We start from the raw sequence: 21,570 nt of genomic DNA on the forward strand, positions 1-21,570 counted from the left end.
AAGTTATGAAAGGAAAATGTGAGTTCTATTCTCCCATAGAGTCTGTTACAGAATAGACTGATATTTTACAGTTGAAAGTGATTTTTGTAAACTTATTTTTTTGTGGAAGTTTGGAAGAGCATTTAACGATGCCTTCACAAAATTATGACATATTTTACCATGACCCAAAACTTCACATGCAATTATGATTATATAGAGATTGCCATTCTATATATCCCTCAACAGACTCTGAGGCTATACTGTAAAGAACACATACAGAAAACAAAATAGCAAAACAAACATCAATTTCCAGGTCTACAGAAAGTTGACAAGCAAGCCAAGAAAATAGTCAGCGTTGAGCCACAAAGATTTCCCACCTCATGGAACATTCTTATGTGGAAAAATACATTACTTTCTTTTTTAAAAAGGTTTTATTTATTTATTTTTTGGCTGCCCTGGGTCTTTATTGCTGTTCAGGCTTTTCTCCAATTATGGCAAGTGACAGCTACTCTCTGGTTGCGGTGCAGGGGCTTCTTTTTGTAGTGGCTTCTCTTGTTTCGGAGCACAGACTCCAGAACACTGGGGCTTCAGTAGTTGTGGCTCCCGGGCTGTAGAGAGCAGGTCCTGCAGTTGTGGCTCCCGGGCTGTAGAGAGCAGGTCCTGCAGCTGTGGCTCCCGGGCTGTAGAGAGCAGGTCCTGCAGCTGTGGCTCCCGGGCTGTAGAGAGCAGGTCCTGCAGCTGTGGCTCCCGGGCTGTAGAGAGCAGGTTCTGCAGTTGTGGCTCCCGGGCTGTGGAGAACAGGCTCAATAGCTGCGGCGCTCGGGCTTAGTTGCTCTGCAGCATGTGGGATCGTCCCAGACCAGGGATTGAACCCAGGCCTTCTGCATTGCCAGGCAGATTCTTCTACCACTGAGCCACCAGGGAAGCCCCCCGAAATACATTACTTTCATGCTGAATACACCTAGTATATACTCACTGCAGATTTTTTTAATTGTTATTATTTCTGAAAACCAAACTCTACTTGGGCATTTTCTCAAAGGAAGCAGAATGACTTTACTGAAAATTAGTATTTTTGCAAACCCTCAAAACATTTTGCCTAGTATTTGTCTGGCACTACAACAGAGAAGGAAGAAGATAGTGAGGAAAAAGTATCCTATGGGCACAGATGCGTATATCTTTAAAAATAGATTTGATGTAGATCCACCGAATTGAAGCTGCTGAAAATGTACAAGATTTGAAGAAAACCCAAACCTGGAAGCAATAGTGCCTTTTTGGAAAACTCAGCACTGGAAGTAGATTCCAAAAATAGATACTTTTTGGTTCTAACAATATTCTTCTCATTACAGATGTTACAAAATTTATCAGCCTCTGAGGGTCAGCTAGTTGTCTTTGAATGCAGAGTAAAAGGAGCCCCATCTCCTAAAGTTGAGTGGTATAGAGAAGGGACCTTGATAGAAGATTCTCCAGATTTTAGAATTTTACAGAAAAGTAAGTCAATGCTTTAAAATAATTTTTAAAATAATTTTTATAAATTTATTGTGTACATTATTTTTATAACAACAGCTAATTAAAATGTAATTTAAAAAAGAATAAAATAAAAATCACTTATAATCATAATCCATCAAACTAAGCCGTGTTAATATTTTGGTGTACATTCTCCAAAACTTTTTCCATGCATTTTTTAAAATTTACTTATTTTTTAATTGAAGAAAAATTGCTTACAGAATTTTGTTCTTTTCTGTCAGACATCAAAATGAACCAGACATAAGTCCAGATATATGTCCCCTCCCTCTTGAACATGCATGTTTTTTAAGTAAAAATAAATCATTTTTTGTAAATTGACTTTTCATTCAACATTTCATATCTTTCCATATTAATACAGATCTTTTTTACCTTTAAAAATAAATCAATTCAATTTCATATTTACTTAATCACCTGTTGTTGAAAATGTAGAATGTCCAAAAATTTTTACTATCATAAACTATATCTCAAAGCATGTTAACAGAGAATATCTATGAATAAATTTGAGAACTAGAATTTTTACTGTAAATTCACAATTTTTAAGCCTTTAATATAAATTACCAAAGTACCCTCCAAAAAGGTTGAACTGAATTTACAATGATCATATAATTGATCATCTAATTTTGGAGAGTAAAAGAGGGTACTCTTAATCATTATACAGAGATCCCAGAATAAACCAGATAGGTATCTGTCCCAGCCAAACTGGGACACATGCTGTTCCAGTTATATTCTACTACAACCAGAAATACATGGGAAATTCCTTTGTCTTAATACCTTCACTAACAATGGATATTAAATATTTTTTAATCTTCACTAATTTTCTAGGTCCAAAATGAGAACACTTGTTTTGATCTGCACTTCACTAATTAGATGTGGGAAGGAACTTCTTTTTCATATTTATTAGGTCTTTAAATTTATTTTTAAAATTACCTATTCATATCATTTGTTCATTATTTATTTGGGTTTTATTTTTTATTGTAATAAACATATATGTATGTGTGTGTGTATCCAAGTGGTTAATTCTTCTTTTCTTGTCATGCAGTGCTTTCAGCTTGACACATTTCAGTCATAAATATGCTGAAATTTGTTCATTTTTTCCTGTCACAAAATAGATTAGATATATGAATCAAATTACTATCAGGTTTAACAGCAGCAGCAGGAACAATAATATTCTGAACACCATTTAAGCTGAGAAAAGAAAGAAAAACCCTCACTAGTTTTATCAGTGGTAAAGACTGTTCTGCATGACTGCAATTCCATAAACATTAGTTGAGCACCTGTTTTAAGTACCAATCAGGCACTTTCAGAAATGCCAAAGAATTTTAAAATAAAAACTGCTCTTGAGGAATCTGTCATCTATCCTGAGGCTCTTAACATTAGAAACCTTAGGGCAGGAGGTATATTCTACATTATATCAAGATGTGATAGCCCAAAGCCAAGAAGGATCTCTCAGTCTTCACAAAATTTTTCAGGTCAGGCTGAATGAAAACAATAAAAATAAATCATCCTGAGTACCAGCTAATTCAGTAACTTTTCCCAACCTAAGGTTTGCATGTCTCAGGTGGAACCCAGGTATGTCCCAAGATGCAGCCACATCATTTAAGCAGTAGTTCTCTCTTGCTGCTCTTCTATGATAAATATCCTATCCCCATCAAGGTCATCGGTGCTTAACATTTACAGATTAGCTTTGTCAAATTGCTCATGAGTATGTAGAAAAAAATTGTGAAATTCAGTGGGAAGCTTCTGATGAAAATATCACCTCTCAGTAAAATGAATGCTCAGAATCTTTTATTTTTTTTCCTTTTAGAACCTCGATCCATGGCAGAGCCAGGTAAAGATCATTTTAACTTTCATTTTTATGTGATCAGTGATTTGAAATATGTAATAAAACATATTGCAGTTATACTGGTGTCAAGAAAAAAAAAGTTTTAGAAAGAAGATCGAAGCCAACTCTAGCTATTACTGTAGGAGAAGGAAATGAGGAGCATGTACAAATTTGAAATATATATTCAATACCTATTGTGAATACAGTTAGTTCTGGGTTGTTGAGGAATGTTTCTTAGGAATATTTTCCCTCTTAGGAATATTCTTAGGAATATTTTCCTACTTATGATTTCCTTCAACTGGGCTGAGCAATTTCCATGATGCTAGAGCAATTCCAATTCTACAGCCTATGTTTCTCAAAAGTTATGCATCATATTTTGAAATTCACAGAATCAATTCAGAATCAATACAATGTTAGTGGTGTTATTAGATGAGGTTGGGAGGATATTAAGATGACATAGAAGCTCTTACCTCTAGAAAATACAAGTCATTCACAAACCACAGCGTAAACATCTGAATGTCCTCTCTGTGATCACCCTGAAATATAAGATTGTATTTGTGTCCATGGATAAGAATCATGGTTTGGAATTTCATTATAATTCTTTCTCCCAAAAACTGAATGGAAAAGCATTCCCAATACAGACACTGAACAGAAGAGGGTGGCAGAGCATGAGATGGTTAGATAGCATCACCAACTCAATGGACATAAATCTGAGCAAACTCCAGGAGACAGTGAAGGACAGGGGAGCCTGGTGTGCTGCAGTCCACGTGGTCGCAAAGAATCAGACATGACTTAGCAACTGAACAACAATAATCCATGTTGCATAACCTTGGATTATGCAGTAAGTAGGCCCTTGGGGATACAGTAAAGACCACAGTGGTCTTACTCTAGCATTGCTTGCAGTGGAGAAACATTTCTCCCCTTGAATATATTTCAGTCTTTTGATACTTTCAACCAGAACAAGCTTTTTCACTAGGTAGTCTCATACACAAAATAATTTCAGAGTTACCCTAAAGAGGTCCATGCCCAAAACTAAGCTCAAGCTCCACAACCTAAAATTTCATGTGCAGAGAGTTCTTCCTTCCACCTTGTATAATGCAAATACCCTTTGGAGACAGAATATTTTATCAGGCAGGTATAGTGTAGTCTGAATAAATTTATCAGATCATTTTCTGAATGCAGGTTCCTGAAAGCTGAGAGAGCAAATGTTTGGGAAGGGGAACAGAGAGAAGGAAGCATAAGCCTCAGAAAAAGGACAGAGAGGTACCAAAAACCAAACTTCGCCTCTCCATCATTTAAGATTCTTTGGGCAGCAAGCAAAGAAAACCTAACCAAACGTGGCTTAAGCAACAAGAAAAATCTATCTTGTCACATTGTAAAATGCCCTAAGAAATGGCAGTCTTGAGACTGCTTAATTTTGCATCTCAGATCATCAAGGACCAAGCTTTTTTTCCTCCCCTCATTCTGTCACCTTCAGAGTATCCTCTTAAGCTGGTTCTACTCATATACCTAAGACAGCAGCCACAGTTCTGGGTATTACATGCAGATGACAACGTCCAGAGGCAAAAATAGGGAATAATGCTCTCTGTTATTCCTTTTAAAGAGCAAAGAAAACTTTCCCAGAAACTCCTCAGGAGACTTCCCCTAATATCTTATTGATCAAAATTGTGTGTCACATGCCACCACCTAAGCAAGAACAGAGTTAGCATGACTGGTTAGCATGACCAATCATGATTCACCAACCAAGGCTGAGAGAGGCCAGTCTGCCTTGAAGCCTATGATCACTTCAAGGAGGGTGGACAAAGCCAGGATTCTATTAATAAGGAGTAAGGAAGATGAAGAGTTAACTGAGCAGGTACTCAACACTGTCTGCCATGGCCTCCTGTCCGGTTTTCCTAGAAATTATCCAGCTAATTCAATCCAGTTATCATGAAACACTGAGATGCCAAGTTTCTAATACAACTCTGCTTTTGTTAATTTTGTTTTTAATGTCAGTTCCAGTAAGTGATAACTGGAGGTTTATGTTACCATCTTATATCTCTCTTCATTAGTTGCCAAGGAACACCTAACTATAATAACTTAAGGCTGTAATCATATGATTCTATCTGGGAATCGCTTCAGCAGTTACTCAAAGGGGGTTCATGCTCTGTATTGGAGTAATCTTATAAGAATTACCATAGTATCACAAAAGAAAAGGTGCTTTTCTTTCACCCAGAATTCTAAGTTGCTCTACCAGCTAATTACCAGTAGCTAAGCAAAATATTACTGTCCAGTTTTAAATTATGGCCTTCATTTAAAATTACCTCATGACAAAAGTTCCCCACAGAATAGGTCACCAAAAAAGAAGAAAATAGTTCTCCATGGAAATAGTGAGATCTGGGCTTAAAAATCGTTTTTTCAGTCCTTTTAGTTCACACAGAACTCCTTTTGCTTTTTAAAAAAATTTATTTAATTTTAATTGAAGGATAATTGCTTTACAATATTGTGTTGGTTTCTGCTATACATCAGCATGAATCAGCCATAGCCTCCTTTTGCTTTAAATCCTTTGTTTTTGTGATTTTAAGCTTATTGTTTCTTGGTTCTACTTTTGTTTTCTGGACTGATGACATAAAAACATATTTATGAATTCATAATCTGATTATATTATTATTAAATTCTCTTGCTGAGTGTCTGCATGGAGTTATTCATTTTACATCCTTTGGCTCATTTGGTCTGCTAACCAGTCAATTCAATCAAATAATTGGACTAATTATTTTCACACGATATAATTATCTTCTTCTATTGATTTTTATAGAATCACTATCTAATATCAGAAAATTCCATAATTCCATTTCCATAAAAAGTCAGTAACCATCTCTGCTTTATTGACTTTAGAGGAGATCTGTACTTTGGTCATTGCTGAGGTATTTGCAGAAGACTCTGGGTGCTTCACATGTACTGCAAGCAACAAATACGGCACAGTGTCAAGCATTGCACAGCTAGATGTGAGAGGTAAGGATTCTTTCAATGCCATAACCGTCTACACCAGGGATTCCCTAACCACCAGATCAGTACCAGTCCATGGCCTGTTAGGAACTAGGCCATGCAGCAGGAGGTGAGTGGCAGATGAGCAAGTGAAGCTTCCTCTGTATTTACAGCTGCTCCCCATCTCTCTTTACTGTTTGAGTTCCACCTCCTGTCAGATCAGCAGCGGCATAATAAATGTAATGCACTTGAATGAATCATCCTGAAACCAACCTCCCCAACCCCAGTCCATGGAAAAATTGTCTTCCACAAAACCAGTCGCTGGTGCCAAACAGGTTGGGAACCATTGGTTTAGACTAAGATTTTGAATATGAGTATGAGGAGTATACTTTACCCTTTCTTACTGCTTTTTATATGAAGCTAGTGTAGCTCTCCTAAAATTTTTTTGAATTATTGAGGAAAGTGTTTCTGAACAGAATTCAATTTCTAATTTCTTATCGCATTTATCACCACCATCTCATTTATCCTGCTGTTATTTTTGATATTCCCTAAAAAACATCTCCTTGGTCTTACACAGACTTCTAAAATTCTTTTCAAAATGCTACTTAGATTTTTTTGAGTTTTTCCCCCCCGGTATCCTTACCATTCATTAATGCCTCAGATTGTGTTTTCTGTTTTTGACAAGCATCTCTCATTAGCACATTCGCCTAAGTTGGATTCCGGCCCCAACTCAGGTGTACAGTCCTTTCTCAGTCTTGTTGAGTAAGGCTAATGGCTCACGTCCTGTTATCATCCTTTCAGGAAATGAAGATCTCAGAAACAATGGGTCTCTTCACTCAGCCAACTCCACCACCAACCTGGCTCTTACTGAGCAACAGCCATCCCCACCCAACCCAGAGCCTCCTGTGGAACAACCCCCTAAACCCAAACTGGAAGGGGTGCTGGTGAACCACAATGAGCCCCGGTCCAGCTCGAGGATCGGGCTCCGTGTGCACTTCAACCTGCCTGAAGATGACAAAGGAAGCGAAGAATCCTCCGAGGGTGGCATGGTGACCACCCACCAGACCAGGCCAGATTCCTTCCAGGAGAGATTCAATGGACAGTCAGCAAAAATCTCTGAGCCTTCCTCACCCGTCAAAGAGCCCCCTCCAGTTCTGGCCAAACCCAAACTGTAAGTAAAAATGAGAATGGATAACCAAGAGTGCCTGTGACCTGCTCTGAGTCTGCCCTTCTTAAAAATGAAGAAGCTGAAAAGGAGGATTATGAAATGAGAGGACACACATTAAGTGCTTTGCAAGTCATATGTCCTCACATCAGTGCAAACGTGCTCTCATTACCACCCCTTACTATTCATATCCTACTTCCAAGAAATGCTGCATCTAAACTGGCTCCAAAAAATGTTTCTTCTATACTAGGCGGCTTCAGGTGAAGCACTTCTGCACTTTTCTGTTTTAATAAATTTTTTTTGACTCAGCTTCTTGAGCCATTTTACTTTTTGGCTGCACTGAGCAGCTTGCACAATCTTAATTCCCCAACCAAAGATCGAACTGTGTCCCCTAAAGTGGAAGCACAGTCTTAACCTCTGTAGTGTCAGGGAAGTCCCTCCACATCCTTCAGTATTTTTTGCACCTGAATTTTTTCCTTTTTTAAAAAAACGAGGATATAGTTGACTTACAATGTTGTGCTAGTTTCTGATGGACAGCAAAGTGATTTAGTTATACATATGTATTCCTTTTCAGATTCTTTTTTCTTGTAAGTTATTACAAAATATTGAATATAGTCCCCTGTACTAAAACTGGCTGGATTTTAAAACCCAAATTTGCCACTTCTGGGATGTTATAAATATCTGTGTCTATTGGTCTGTTTTTTCAATTAATTTTTTTTAATTGCTTTATAATTTTTGTGTTGGTTTCTGCCATACATCAACATGAATCAGCCATAGATATACACAGATCCTAGGTGCCGCCCACCTGAACCTTCCTCCCACCTCTATACGCTTCTTACAAAGCCCTTTCTTAGGTCTAATAATCTTTACAGCCTATAATTTCATCTCTCTATTTCCTGTTTCTACTTCAGCTTAAGTTTTTATACTCATTATAGAAAAGATATCAACTGTTTTTCAGATAGTTCCTTGGTATGGCTAGATATGCTGTGGCAATCACAGTAGGCTTCATATAAATGTAATGGGATGAAAGAAGTCATAAAAATTCAGGCACCTCTGGATCTGATGCACTTGTGGCCCAAACCCTCTTCAGAGCTTCCATCAGCGTCCTGTTGCAATATTTAACGTGCATCCACAGTAAAGCAAACATTGAACATGACAGTACTATTATGTTCTGTTTGATCCACACATCAAAGTGATAAAAGTTACATTGATAAGTACATAGACCTTTAAATATCAACAATGAAATCTACAGTAATAGGACTCCCATCATGTGTTCCTTGGTGCTGACCACAAGGTACTCACTGGAAGCAGCTCATGTTGCTTAGTTTTATATTTTTCTCCCTACCACACAAATTCTGGGCATAAAATTAAATGTTACAAAACATACAAGTCACAGCCAGAAATACTTCAGTGTAGTCACTCTGTCTTGTCTGATTCTTTGTGACCCCATGGACTGCAGCACACCAGGCCTCCCTGTCCATCACCAACTCCTAGAATTTACTCAAACTCAAGTCCATTGAGTTGGTGATGCCATCCAATCATCTCATCCTCTGTTGTCCCCTTCTCCTCCTGCCTTCAATCTTTCCCAGCATCAGGGTCTTTTCAAATGAATCAGTTCTTCCCATCAGGTAGCCAAAGTATTGGAGTTTCAGCTTCAGCATCAGTCCCTCCAATGAACATTCAGGATTGATTTCCTTTAGGATGGACTGGTTGGATCTCCTTGCAGTCCAAGGGACCCTCAAGAGTCTTCTCCAACACCACAGTTCAAAAGCATCAATTCTTCGGTGCTCAGCTTTCTTTATAGTCCAACTCTCACATCCATACATGACTACTGGAGAAACCATAGCTTTGACTAGATGGACATTTGTTGGCAAAGTAATGTCTCTGCTTTTTAATAGATTGTCTAGGTTGGTCATAGCTTTTCTTCCAAGGAGCAAGTGTCTTTTAATTTTATGGCTGCAGTCACCATCTTCAGTGATTTTGGGGCCCCCAAAAATAAAGTCTGTCACTGTTTCCACTGTTTCCCCATCTATTTGCCATGAAGTGATGGGACTAGATGCCATGATCTTAGTATTCTGAATGTTGAGCTTTAAGCCAACTTTTTGTACTCTCCTCTTTTGCTTTCATCTAGAGGTTCTTTAGTGGTTCTTCACTTTCTGTGTGAAAGGTGGTGTCATCTGCATATCTGAGGTTATTGATATTTCTCCCTGTAATCTTGATTCCAGCTTGTGCTTCATCCAGGCCAGTGTTTCTCATGATGTACTCTGCATATAAATTAAACTTCTGTCCCCTCAAAGTTCTGCCAGTCACAGGAAAGAGGAATTACTTGAAGTAAAAAGAAGGGAAGAGGTTATTGTAGGGATATAAGGAGGAATGGGAAACAAAACACAGCCAGGCCCTGCATAGAGAAGGAGAGTAGGGAGTCAGTGATAGCTTACAGTGAACAATGTCGGATTTGTGATCTCCGAAGAAGATTTAGCTTTGGGACCAGGGACCAGGCTTGATCACTCAAGAGCTTTCGTGTAGCAGAGTTTTATTAAAGTGAAAAGGGACAGAGAAAGCTTCTGACATAGACGTCAGAAGGGGGATGGAGAGTGCCCCCTTCGCTAGTGTTAGCAAGGGAGTTATATACTTTTTCAACTGGTTATTATAGTAAATCAAAAGAATTTCTCAAAGTTGTAAAGATCTTACTAGGCCCACTCCCACAATTTACTTTTTAAGATGACAGGATTAGAACTAACAATACAAAGATCTTACCAGACCCACCCCCATAATAAACATTCTAAAATAACAGGATTAGTCAGAAGGTTTTCAAAGAGAAACTGTCCTCAAACAGGATACATTGTTGTTATATAATCCTTAGTACAGAGTTTAAACTGAGTTCTTTGTTGTGTAATCATCAGTTCTGGGCTTAAAGAAACAAATATTTTATGAGACTAAAACTAAGGAATGTAGAGAAAAAAAAAAAGACATTTGTCCTTTTTTCCTCCTTGAGAATTCCAGACCCCTATCTCCTCCTCAAGAGCCCCAGATCCCTCTCTCTCCTCCTCAGGGACCCCAGACTTCTTATCAACCTGCCTAGGGACTGACTCTCTCATTAGGAGCTAGGATCACATACATGGTCAGTCCAGCTTCTATCTGCTGTTCATGCTCCGTCCTGAGCACCCCCTTGCTTCCTCTTTGCATATCCTCTCCACTCTTCTCTCTTGGAAGCCTCATCAACTCATATCCAGCCCATAGTGACATGTCCTTTCACGATTTGTATCAAGTTCCACTGTTAACTGGGCTTCCCTGTGGCTCAGCTAGTAAAGAATCTGCCTGCAATGCAGGAGACCTGGGTTCGATCCTGGGGCGTTGGGAAGATCCCCTGGAGAACGGAAAGGCTACCCACTCCAGTATTCTGGCCTGGAGAATTCCATGGACTCTATAGTCCATGGGGTCGCAAAGAGTCAGACACCACTGAGGGACTTTCACTTTCACTTTGTTTTCACTGCTAACTACATCGTTCTCAGCAGCTCCATTCCAAATACCAATCAACCCATCCTTGTTAGGTGCAGAGGATTTAGGTTTACAGGGAACAAGAGCCAAATGGATCAAATCACAACTGTGTGTGAAGGCAATTCTCAGAGAAGCGAGTTGTGGGAACAGGTAACCCCAGACAATCCATTTGCCATTTTGTAGAGCCTCCTCTTACTATTAGATTTACCTTCATGTTGCAGAAAGTCCAAAGTAACAGTGAGTTAAATACATGAGGGTTTATTTTTCTATGAAATAAAGGAATTAGAGGGGCTGCTGGGGCTGTTATCAGGGCTCTATAGTCATTAAGAACCCAGTCTTTTATCTTCTGCTCTGCCATTTTAGCACTGGCTTCTTCTCCAAGTACTCTCATGGTCCAAGAGGGTACTTGACTAGACAGTGGTCTAGTCATCACGTCTGCGTTTCAAGCAGCAGAAAGAACTAATGGGTAGAAGTCGTGATATTACTGTCTTTTAAAGGAGTCTTCTAAGGACTCACTCCAAATCACCTGCTTATATTTCACTGGCCAGAACTTAGTCACATGGCATACTAACAAAGGAAGCTGGGAAGTGTAGTCTTTAGCTGCACAGGTTGGCTCCATGGGTAAAATCAAGTCCCTTTACAAAGGGGAGAATTAAGTAGTCAGCCAGCAGTAGCTACCACATGAAATTTTCAATGAATATACAAATTCTACTAAGTTATGTAGTGACACCTTCTAAAAATCCAGTCCTCAGCACTATATAATTCTTTAATATGTCTTGCCTTCCTTAAATTTTGTATTAGAGACAAGAATATGCATGCGGATGCTCCCCGCTTCCTCCGTTTTTCCTTCCTCCCTCTCTCTCTCTCATACACACACATACTCCCTTTGTGAATCCACATGCTTACACACTTTCTTACTGGTTTTAACCTTATTGATGTTAATCTTTTAGGTTTTTACATTAAAACATATTGACTCAGTAATCTTGAGGATACCATTTTCTGCTTGTTCTTCAATTTGCCATTCATATAGAAAATAGAATTCTTATAGATCTTAAAACTGCAAAGGGAAACTGTCGTTTGTAAACACTATCATCAAAACCTAGATAATTTAGACTTTGAAAATTTCAACTTGAATATTAAGCTATATAAAGAAGTGATTCTTCATCCTGGCTACACCCTAGAATAAAATGTAGAGCTTCTGAAAAATATTTATGCCTTGCACCCCAGCTGAATCATAATCTCTCCACAGATTATTCTTAGGTACAGCCAGTTGGAAACTACGAGTGTAAAAGTTGGTGAACCTGACTTACAACCCATTGTCACCCCACCCAGCCCCATACACACATTCCTCCATGGCCAGAAAAACAAGAATAAACATTTAAAGTGGATAAAATGTCAGAGACAAAATGAGAATGTACTGGGAAAACGTATGCTTTGGGGACAAGTGTTTCTCTAGAGCAGCGGTTCTCAGTCTTGGATGCAGGCAAGAATCACCTAGAGGCCTGCTGTTCAAAGCACTGGCATCCCCTTGGGGCCTGATAGAACTAATACAAGCTCTAGTATTCCACTAAGACCTACTGAACCAGAAGCCCTGGGCGTGGGACCCAGAAATCTATCTTTTTAACAAGCCCAACAGAGGATTCTGAAGCTCGCTGAAGTTTAAGAACAATTCACCTACACTTAAAAACTATGCCTGGATCCTTTCCCAGGCCAATTGACTCTCTAGCCAGTGGTGCCTAAATTAGTGAGGTTTCTTTGCCTTTTATGCTCCCTGCACAGCCAGCATGATTACCACTGCTAAAACCACAGCTAAATCTGATTGCAAGGACACATTTACCCAGAATTAGTTATCTTAATCAGTGGTGCACTGGCAAATGTTTTAATTACCAACAGAGGCAGGGAAGCCCTGACTTGCAGCACTTGCCAATTTCCTCCCACCAGGGATGATTTCAAGTTACTAAAGAAAGATCGTTGAACTGGGAATTGGGATGAGGTGTGCACAATCTCCTCTCCAGAGCCAATGAGAGCTGGCTCCAGAGCACACCGCCCCAACTGTTGTCGCCAAAACTGCTTTCAAAGGTACTTGATACAATAGCCCAAGTTTGTTCTGCAGTGCTTATCATGAAGCCTTGACATTTTATCTCAACCACTTAAAACCCCTAAGAAATTCTTTCATATTCCAGAACCACAATAAGAAGCAACCTTAACATTTTTGAAACCCATGTTCATTCTTACAAATCTTAAAATTGGTATCCGTAGTTCAGAAACTGAAAAATATAATAGCCACAATTTGTTGATCACTCGATTTAGGTGATTCATCTACCAATTCTCACAACAATGTGAAGAGAAATTACTTACTCCTATTTTACTTATGAAGAAATCGGGGTCGAAAAAACCTAGAAACCACCCCAAACCACACACATAATCAGTGGCAGAGCCAGGATTAGGATCTAAGTCTTTCTGCGGAGGCCATATTCTTGAGCATTATGCTTTAACTAAGTTGTGACAAAAGAAAAGATACTTTCAGATAACCCGAGAGAGTTGATAATCTACAGAAAGAAAGCTTGGGTATAACCCTAACTTCAGAAATCCTCACAGCAACAAGATGTGAACAGCTGAGCGTACAGCAATTTATGATAGGCTGTTATTTTGAATTAGAAAGGTTTAGGGTTTTGTATGCTTTGTAATTAACTTTTCCTTTCTTCTTTCACTGCAATGTGTATCATTATTAAATAGTAAATTCTATAACTGAATTGAATGACAACAACAAATATGTCATATGTAAATAACCACTCGTTATTTGTGTTACATGCATATATAGAAAGATTTTTTTAAGCCCTGAATAGTTCATACTATCTGAGGCATATTTGTATATCCTATAGCACCTAGCAAAGTAAACATACAGAAGATTCAATAAAAGTTTGTTGACTACTAGAATTGACACCTTGCCCTGTTGTAATGAATAAGCAAATTGAAACAGGTGTTTTAAATCCCTTCTGAAACAAGATAGAGCTTAGTAACATTTGGAGAAAAAAAGTCATGTCCAACTCTTTGTGACACCATGGACTATAGCCCGCCAGGCTCCACTGTCCATGGGATTCTCCAGGCAAAAATACTGGAGTGGGTTGCAATTCCCTTCTCCAGGGGACCTTCCTGACCCAGGGATCAAAGCCAGGTCTCCTGCATTGCAGCAGATTCATCATCTGAGCCATCAGGGAAGCCTATCAATCAAAAAGACACATTATTCTCAAATGAATTCTTCCAGAATCTTAGATAATCAAAACAATTTGATGCTGTATCTCATATATCATTATGTTTAAGGTTTGTGACCCTCCAATATACTGCATTAAAGTATAAGGGCCAAGATGCTATTTAAAGTCTGACTTAAAAGCTAGTTCTTGGTTTTCATTCAATGGGAACTAAAAGAAAATCAGAATCAATATCAAGTGACTTCCTGGCCCCTTTTTTTCATCCCTAGCTTTCTAAGATCACTTAGTTTTCATATACTACTTTTTCTACTTCCAAACCACAAGAAAATATTTCTGCATCATCATCAGATTAAAATTTACTCAAGAATACAATACAAACCTGTCCTAAAAATCACACAACATTGTCTTTATGCTATAGGATTCACAGAATGGGACCTGCCAAATATGAGATCCATTAACAGTGTAAAGGTCTTATATTTTCATGCCACTGGGAAAGTTAACAGCAGCAGAAATAATGTTAATTGTGTACATTTTTCTAAGGATATCTAAGAAAGATACTTCTACTTCTCTTGATTGCTAAATACAATGAAAAGGTTTAATTAATTTTACTTTATTCTCTCAGCTCAAATACTAATTTCTAAAAGGGGGGAAGAAAGTTACTCTGCCAAGTGGGGCTAGTACTTCTAAATTCTTAGTTTAATCCAAGATGAGAGTTTTCATAGTTTAACAAAGGATCATACAGTATGTAGCATTTGACAGGAGAAAGTACTTTAATGAAAGCAGAGATTGGTCTCTACTTTGTGAAGTTACTCTTCCATATATTGTGTATCAAAAATGTCAACGAAGGGAAGGAAAACTGCCTTAAACTCCAATGATTTTTTTAAATCAAGGTTTGGAGAGCCTTCTGACTCAATCTTTTTTAAAAAATGTATAGTTTCATTTATTATTTAGTTTTTATTGTACTGGGTCTTCGCTACTGTGCAGGCTTTTCTCTAGTTGCCCTGCGCAGGCTTCTCATTGCAGGAGGGGTGGGGGGTGGGGCTTTTGTTGTTGTTGCAGAGCACTGGCTCTAGGACACACAGGCTACAGCAGTTGTGGCTCCAGGGTCCAGAGCACAGGCTCAATAGTTGTTGCCCACGAGTTCAGTTGCTCCACAGCCTATGGAATCCTCCCAGATCAGAGATCGAATCCATGTGTCCTGCATCAGCAGGATTCTTTATCACTGAGCCTCCAGAGAAGCCCCTGACTTGATATTGTTGGTGTTGACTTTCCCAATGGTATGAAAATGTAGAACCTTTCATTTTTAATAGATCTCATGTTCAGCAGATCATCTTCTATGTTCCAGGTATACTTTCAGAGAACATAAAACCATGGTGGTTGAAGCACTGTGGGCTCACTTGTGGCTCCTCCTATGGTTATTTTCTCAAGAGGAGAGTCTCCTAAACAGCAAAACTTGACAGCCCTGACAATTTGATGCATATATAGTATTTAGTGGAGAAGGCGATGGCACCCCACTCCAGTGCTCTTGGATGGATGGAAAATCCCATGGATGGAGGAGCCTGGTTGGCTGCAGTCCATGGGGTCGCTAAAAGTCAGACACAACTGAGCGACTTCACTCTCACTTTTCACTTTCCTGCATTGGAGAAGGAAATGGCAACCCACTCCAGTGTTCTTGCCTGGAGAATCCCAGGGACAGAGAAGCCTGGTAGGCTGCAGTCCATGGGGTCGCACAGAGTCGGACACGACTGAAGTGACTTAGCAGCAGCAGCAGCAGCATAGTATTTAGACATTTTCCATTTTATTTATTAAAAAATAATTAACTATTTTAAGAGAAAGTATTAGACTGTGGGACTTAAGGCAAATCATACGATTCTGTGAGTCAGATTTCTTTAAATAGAGAAAGTGCTCCCAGCTTGATCATCTTCCTTTTTTTTAGGCACAAGCCAAGTCTAAGGCAACATTTATAATTATGGTGACCATATAATCTAGCATTGAAACTATGACATTTTTGAGAGCAAAAGAGCACCAGCAGTAATTATGGCAGGAAAACAGGCATAAAGGAGGATGGTCTAGAATGCATCGAAACATATAGTTACCTTATCTATAAAGCTTTGTTGTTAGAAGAGGATGAGAAACACCAAGACATATCCAGCTGCTTTGCTAAGGTTTGCTCTAAAATGAGGCAGAGTGATGAATCCAGCACATTTTGTGGGGAACTCAGCCCTCTTTAGTGTTAGTAACTAACATCAGTGTGTAGCTCAACACCTTCTGTCCAGGAGCCCAACCCTAACCCTAACCCTAGTTCAGTTCAGTTCAGTCACTGAGTCATGTCTGAGTCTTTGCAACCCCATGGACTGCAGCACACTAGGCCTCCCTGTCCATCACCAACTCCCAGAATTTACTCAAACTCACGTCCATTGACTCGATGATGTCATCCAGCCATCTCATCCTCTGTCGTCCCCTTCTCCTCCCGCCTTCAATCTTTCCCAGCATCAGGGTCTTTTCAAATGAGTCAGTTCTTCCCATCAGGTAGCCAAAGTATTGGAGTTTCAGCTTCAGCATCAGTCCCTCCAATGAACATTCAGGACTGATTTCCTTTAGGATGGACTGGTTGGATCTCCTTGCAGTCCAAGGGACTCTCAAGAGTCTTCTCCAGCATCACAGTTCAGAAGCATCAATTCTTCGGTGCTCAGCTTTCTTTGTAGTCCAACTCTCACATCCATATGTGACTACCAGAAAAACCATAGCTTTGACTAGACAGACCTTTGTTGGTAAAGTAATGTCTCTGCTTTTTATTTATTTATTTATTTTTCTGCTTTTTAATATGCTGTCTAGGTTGGTCATAACTTTCCTTCCAAGGAGCGTCTTTTAATTTCATGGCCTACCTACCCCTAACCCAGATACTATCTACTCATCTTGGAACTTTAAGCATTCCCAACAAGAGGGCCATTGTTTCTATTTCTTCTTCCTAATTTATAAACATTCTAAAATGGGGCTGCTGTGTTGCCCAACACCAGGGTCACAACACAAAGCACAAAATGTCAATAAGTGATGCCTCATGGAGTTGTGCATTGTGGTGGCCTTTCCCTTCTTCCTGGCAATCAAACAGATCTGGAAAGAAGGAGAGAGCTCACAAGAAACTGACTGGCTGATTGCTGGCCGCTCTGGCTGTGCGTTTTTAGCAGATACTGGGTTGACCAAAAAGTTCATTCTGATTTCTGAAAGAACTTTTTGACCAACCCAACAATAAAGAGCCTGTCTGGACACTTTCTGATGGGTGAGGCGATGGTGACAGTTTCTCTTCTCTCCCCCGACTCTTGTTTTGTGTGCAGTGACTCCAGTCAGCTACAACAGCTTCACAACCAAGTTTTACTGGAACAACACCATTTGCAAAACCCATCTCCTTCATCTCCTAAGGAATTTCCTTTCAACATGAGTGTTTTGAACTCCACTACTGTTCCGGCAGTGACGGTGTCCAGCAAGCATGCGAAGGCCCCTCCATCACAGACATTCAGCTTGGCCCGGCCAAAGCACTTCTTCCCCTCTACAAATACCACTGTGGCCTCCGTGTCCCCTTCCAGCTCTCCAGTGTTCACCCTGAGCAGCACTCCTCAAGCCATGCAGAGGACAGTGAGCAAAGAAAGCCTCTTAGTTACTCACCCCTCGGCTCAAACCAAATCTCTAGGAGGGGCCTCCATCCAAAATGAGCCGCTCCCCACTCCAGCTCCAACAGAGCCAGCACAACTGCCACTCACGTTTTCCATCTCCAGCGGAAACCAGTTTCAGCCCCGCTGTGTGTCCCCAGCTCCTGTCTCTCCCACTGGCCGGATTCAGAACCCAGTGGCTTTCCTCAGCTCCGTTCTGCCTTCTCTCCCTGCCATCCCACCCACCAATGCCATGGGGCTGCCTAAAAGCGCACCATCCATGTAAGTATCTCTGAAATTTGAGTCTTTATTAAATTGGTTACAACACTGCTTCTGTTTTATGTTTTGGGTTTTTGGCCAAAAGGCATGTGGGACCTTAGCTCTCTGACCAGGGATTGAACCCCCACCTCCTGAATTGGAAGGTTATGTCTTAACAAGTGGACCACCAGGGAAGTCCCTCATTGAGGTTTCTTGATGTAAAAGATGTCATTTAAGAAGGGGTCTGCATAAGAATAGCTTAGTCTAGGATAGGCCTGTCACTTATCACTATCATTTATCCTTTATAATCCTATCTCATAGACAAAATGGATATTGAACACCTTAGGACAAAAGTACGTGATTATTTTAAATATGGGCTTCCCTGGTGGCTCAGATGGTAAAGAATCCACGTGAATGCAGGAGACCCAAGTTGGGAAGATCCCCTGGAAGAGGGCATGGCAACCCACTCCAGTATTCCTGCCTGGAGAATCCCATGGACAGAAGAGCCTGGGGGGCTACAGTCTATGGGGTCACAAAGAATCAGACATGAATGAAGTGACTTAGCATGCAGGCATTTTAAATATATTTTTATAATTTAAATACTGAAAACACCTCTATACGCAGATTCTTTGCTCAGCGCTCAACTTTTGCACACAAGATGCCCTACATAAGTGCTTGATGACTCCTGGTGTATGGTTGTCATTCCAACCACTCTGATTCCTAGGCCTTTGTACCCTGACCAGGGCTTTTCATGAGTGACTTAGGGGTGAATTAATTTTACAGGCCATCCCAGGGACTAATGAAGAAAAATACAAAGTCTTCCCACCCAGTGAGTGATGATTACATCCGTGAAACTAAGAATGCGGTGATTCTAGACTTGGGAAAAAAGATGAATTTCAGTGATGTCAGATCAAACCAGCAGGTAAGACTGTTGGGTTCAGATGATTTATTGGAATTTCATTGTAAGGAATGTAAGTTTGCTTAATTCAGTCCTTAGGTCACCTGACCTCAGTGAAACTGACACTGCAGCTTTGGAAGGCAGAGTCCAGACTGACCATGGTTTGTGCAGGAAACTTGTCCACATGGACCCATAGTTCTTGATTAGCCCAATAGCTAATTCAGTTTACTTGTTTACATGCGTTTACCTAGAATAGAGTCGGTTGAGAGGGACTAGATAGTCTGCTTTCCATTCCAGCAATCCTCTGCTCAGTATTGGCAAACACCATCACATCTTTGAGACATTTCAATATCTGAGCCTTGAGGTGATCTGGACTTGAAGGAACTCTGGAGTTCCAAGCTGTCTCTTATCTGATTCCTTCAACCCTAACGTGCCTGGGGATTGCTCACCAGTTCCTCTCAATCTTTACATTAGGTTAAAGTTTGTGTGAAACAGCCATTAGCCAATATCCTGTGGTTCAACCTGTACAACCCCCTGCTTTCTAGTTTACCCTGAAGGAGAAAAAGGAAAGTCATATGCAAGCATTATATGAAAGAAACACTATTTTATTTGAACTAGTTTTTCTTTTTCGTCTGTGCCACATAGCATGCAGGATCTTAGTTCCCTGATCAAGGATCAAACCCATGCCCCCTATAGTGGAAGCATGGAGTTTAAACCACTAGATCACCAGGGAAGTCCTGAGCCATTTATCTTTGCTTTCTGTATGGTGGTTATTTTTTAAATGCAGATATATATTTTAATAATTTAACTCTTGGTTTATTTCCTCAGGTAGGAACTGATTAAAATTGATTTTCAAATAGAACATAAAATTTTAGTGAAAACTGTATGTCAAATATTGTGCAGTCTGTGATATAAGTGACCCTGGAAACAAGATCTGACACTCCCCTGACCATATGCTGCTTTCCTTCATGTTTTTAAATCTTACTTCCAGTGGAGCCACTGATATACAGTATTTTACTAGTGTATTATATGTTGGGAAATTCTTACTGAGTGGATTCTTTTGAATATAGTGTCTACAGTACTCAAAATTGGGACTTCCCTGGTGGTCCAATGGTTAAGACTTTGCCTTCCAATGCAGGGGGTGTGAGTTCAATCCCTGGTAGGGGAGATTCACATGCCTCAGGGCCAAGAAACCAAAACATGAAACAGGCAATATTGCAACAAATTCAATAAAGACTTTAAAAATGGTTCACATCAAGTAATACCTTTTTTAAAATGCTCAAAATAATGCTTTAAAATGTTTTTTAAAATTGACTTTAAATTATTGACTTGAAGCAATTGGAAATATTTAAGCTTGCCATAATCAAGTACACTTTTCATATATCATTTCATCAAATTCATACATATCTGGGAGGCAAATACCAAGGCAACTATGCCTCTTTTCCATCTTCTAGATAGAGAAACTGAGGCACAGTTGTCAACCTGTCAGGTCAGTGGTAGAACAGGAACCAGAGGCCTGGTTTCCAAGACACTCACACATTTTCCCTGAACCTCTGCAGTCTTCTGCAGTTTACGACAATTACCTCCAAACCCCATAAACGTTGCTCTGTCTAGCACAGATTTGTTTTCCTATAATACTGTCATCACAGTTGTGGTTGTTAATCCTTCTAAGTATCACTGAAATCAGAGCTGTGTTCAGACTGTCTTTTACAACTCAGACAGGGAGCGATTAGAACCCTGTAAAAACGATACTAAGTCAGCACAGGGTCTGTCTGGTTTTACCTTTATGGTTACTCTGTAGGGAGATTCATGCTAATCCATTGCCCAACTAAAGGGAAAGTAGGGTTTTTCTCTAATATGAACTGTGAGTACATGTAAACATGAATTTCCATGAGTAGAGTGCTATAAATCCAGTAGAACTCTATTAAGCCTCCATCATGAATTAAATTCAAGGCTAACAGCAGGAACTTGGAGTCTCAAAAAGTATCTCAAGCCTTCCCATCTGAAAACTGTGACACATGTCAGTGTTCTTCTGACGATTATTATTCTTAGAGTTACTACAGTATGTTAATTACAGAATTGATCTTACACAGCATTCTGTGCCAATGAAATGAAATGAAAGCCAAGCTACATAATGCAATTCAGGAAACTAAGGAGCTATCTGAGATGGAATGCTTGCATTAGGTTGGTAGATGTTGATCTGAGGAAGTTTTGAGGCCATATTACAATACTGTTTTGTTCACTGCTGTCTTGGGAAACAATAGGGGAAAAGTCATGAAGAACTGTTTAAATGTGCTGTGGCCCACTGATGAAGTTAAGAAGAAAATTTGTTTAGAAAAAGTGGAAAAGAATCATAAAGAAACATGAGTATTGACAGCTGTCTATACCTGCATTCTAGGTACATGGGAATATAGATGATCTATTTTTTTACTCCCACATTAGCTTTAGACATTTAATGTCTTATTTCAACTTTCATCCTTGACCTCATTTCTCTGGAAACCTCCCCATCTCTTTATTCTGATCCTCCCTCCCATTTTTCAAACGAAAACTTTTAAAAGTGTGGCTCCCAGATACTCTCCTGTATGACAAGGAGGAAAAAATATAAGTAC

At 39.6% G+C, this 21,570-nt stretch overlaps 1 protein-coding gene across 3 annotated transcripts in view; it reads left to right on the forward strand.

The window, feature by feature from the left end:
* The window catches only part of MYPN (myopalladin), a 114,458-nt gene that overhangs the window by 63,788 nt on the left and 29,100 nt on the right, over positions 1-21,570 (forward strand). For all 3 annotated transcript variants that reach the window (XM_061405132.1, XM_061405133.1, XM_061405130.1), the window contains 6 exons: positions 1,326-1,467; positions 3,308-3,331; positions 6,200-6,316; positions 7,091-7,460; positions 17,494-18,087; positions 18,847-18,985. In XM_061405132.1, coding sequence (XP_061261116.1) covers positions 1,326-1,467; positions 3,308-3,331; positions 6,200-6,316; positions 7,091-7,460; positions 17,494-18,087; positions 18,847-18,985 — 1,386 coding nt within the window. The remainder of the gene's footprint in view (positions 1-1,325; positions 1,468-3,307; positions 3,332-6,199; positions 6,317-7,090; positions 7,461-17,493; positions 18,088-18,846; positions 18,986-21,570) is intronic.

Source organism: Bos javanicus, chromosome 28, assembly GCF_032452875.1.
Source record: "Bos javanicus breed banteng chromosome 28, ARS-OSU_banteng_1.0, whole genome shotgun sequence".
NCBI lineage: Eukaryota > Metazoa > Chordata > Mammalia > Artiodactyla > Bovidae > Bos > Bos javanicus.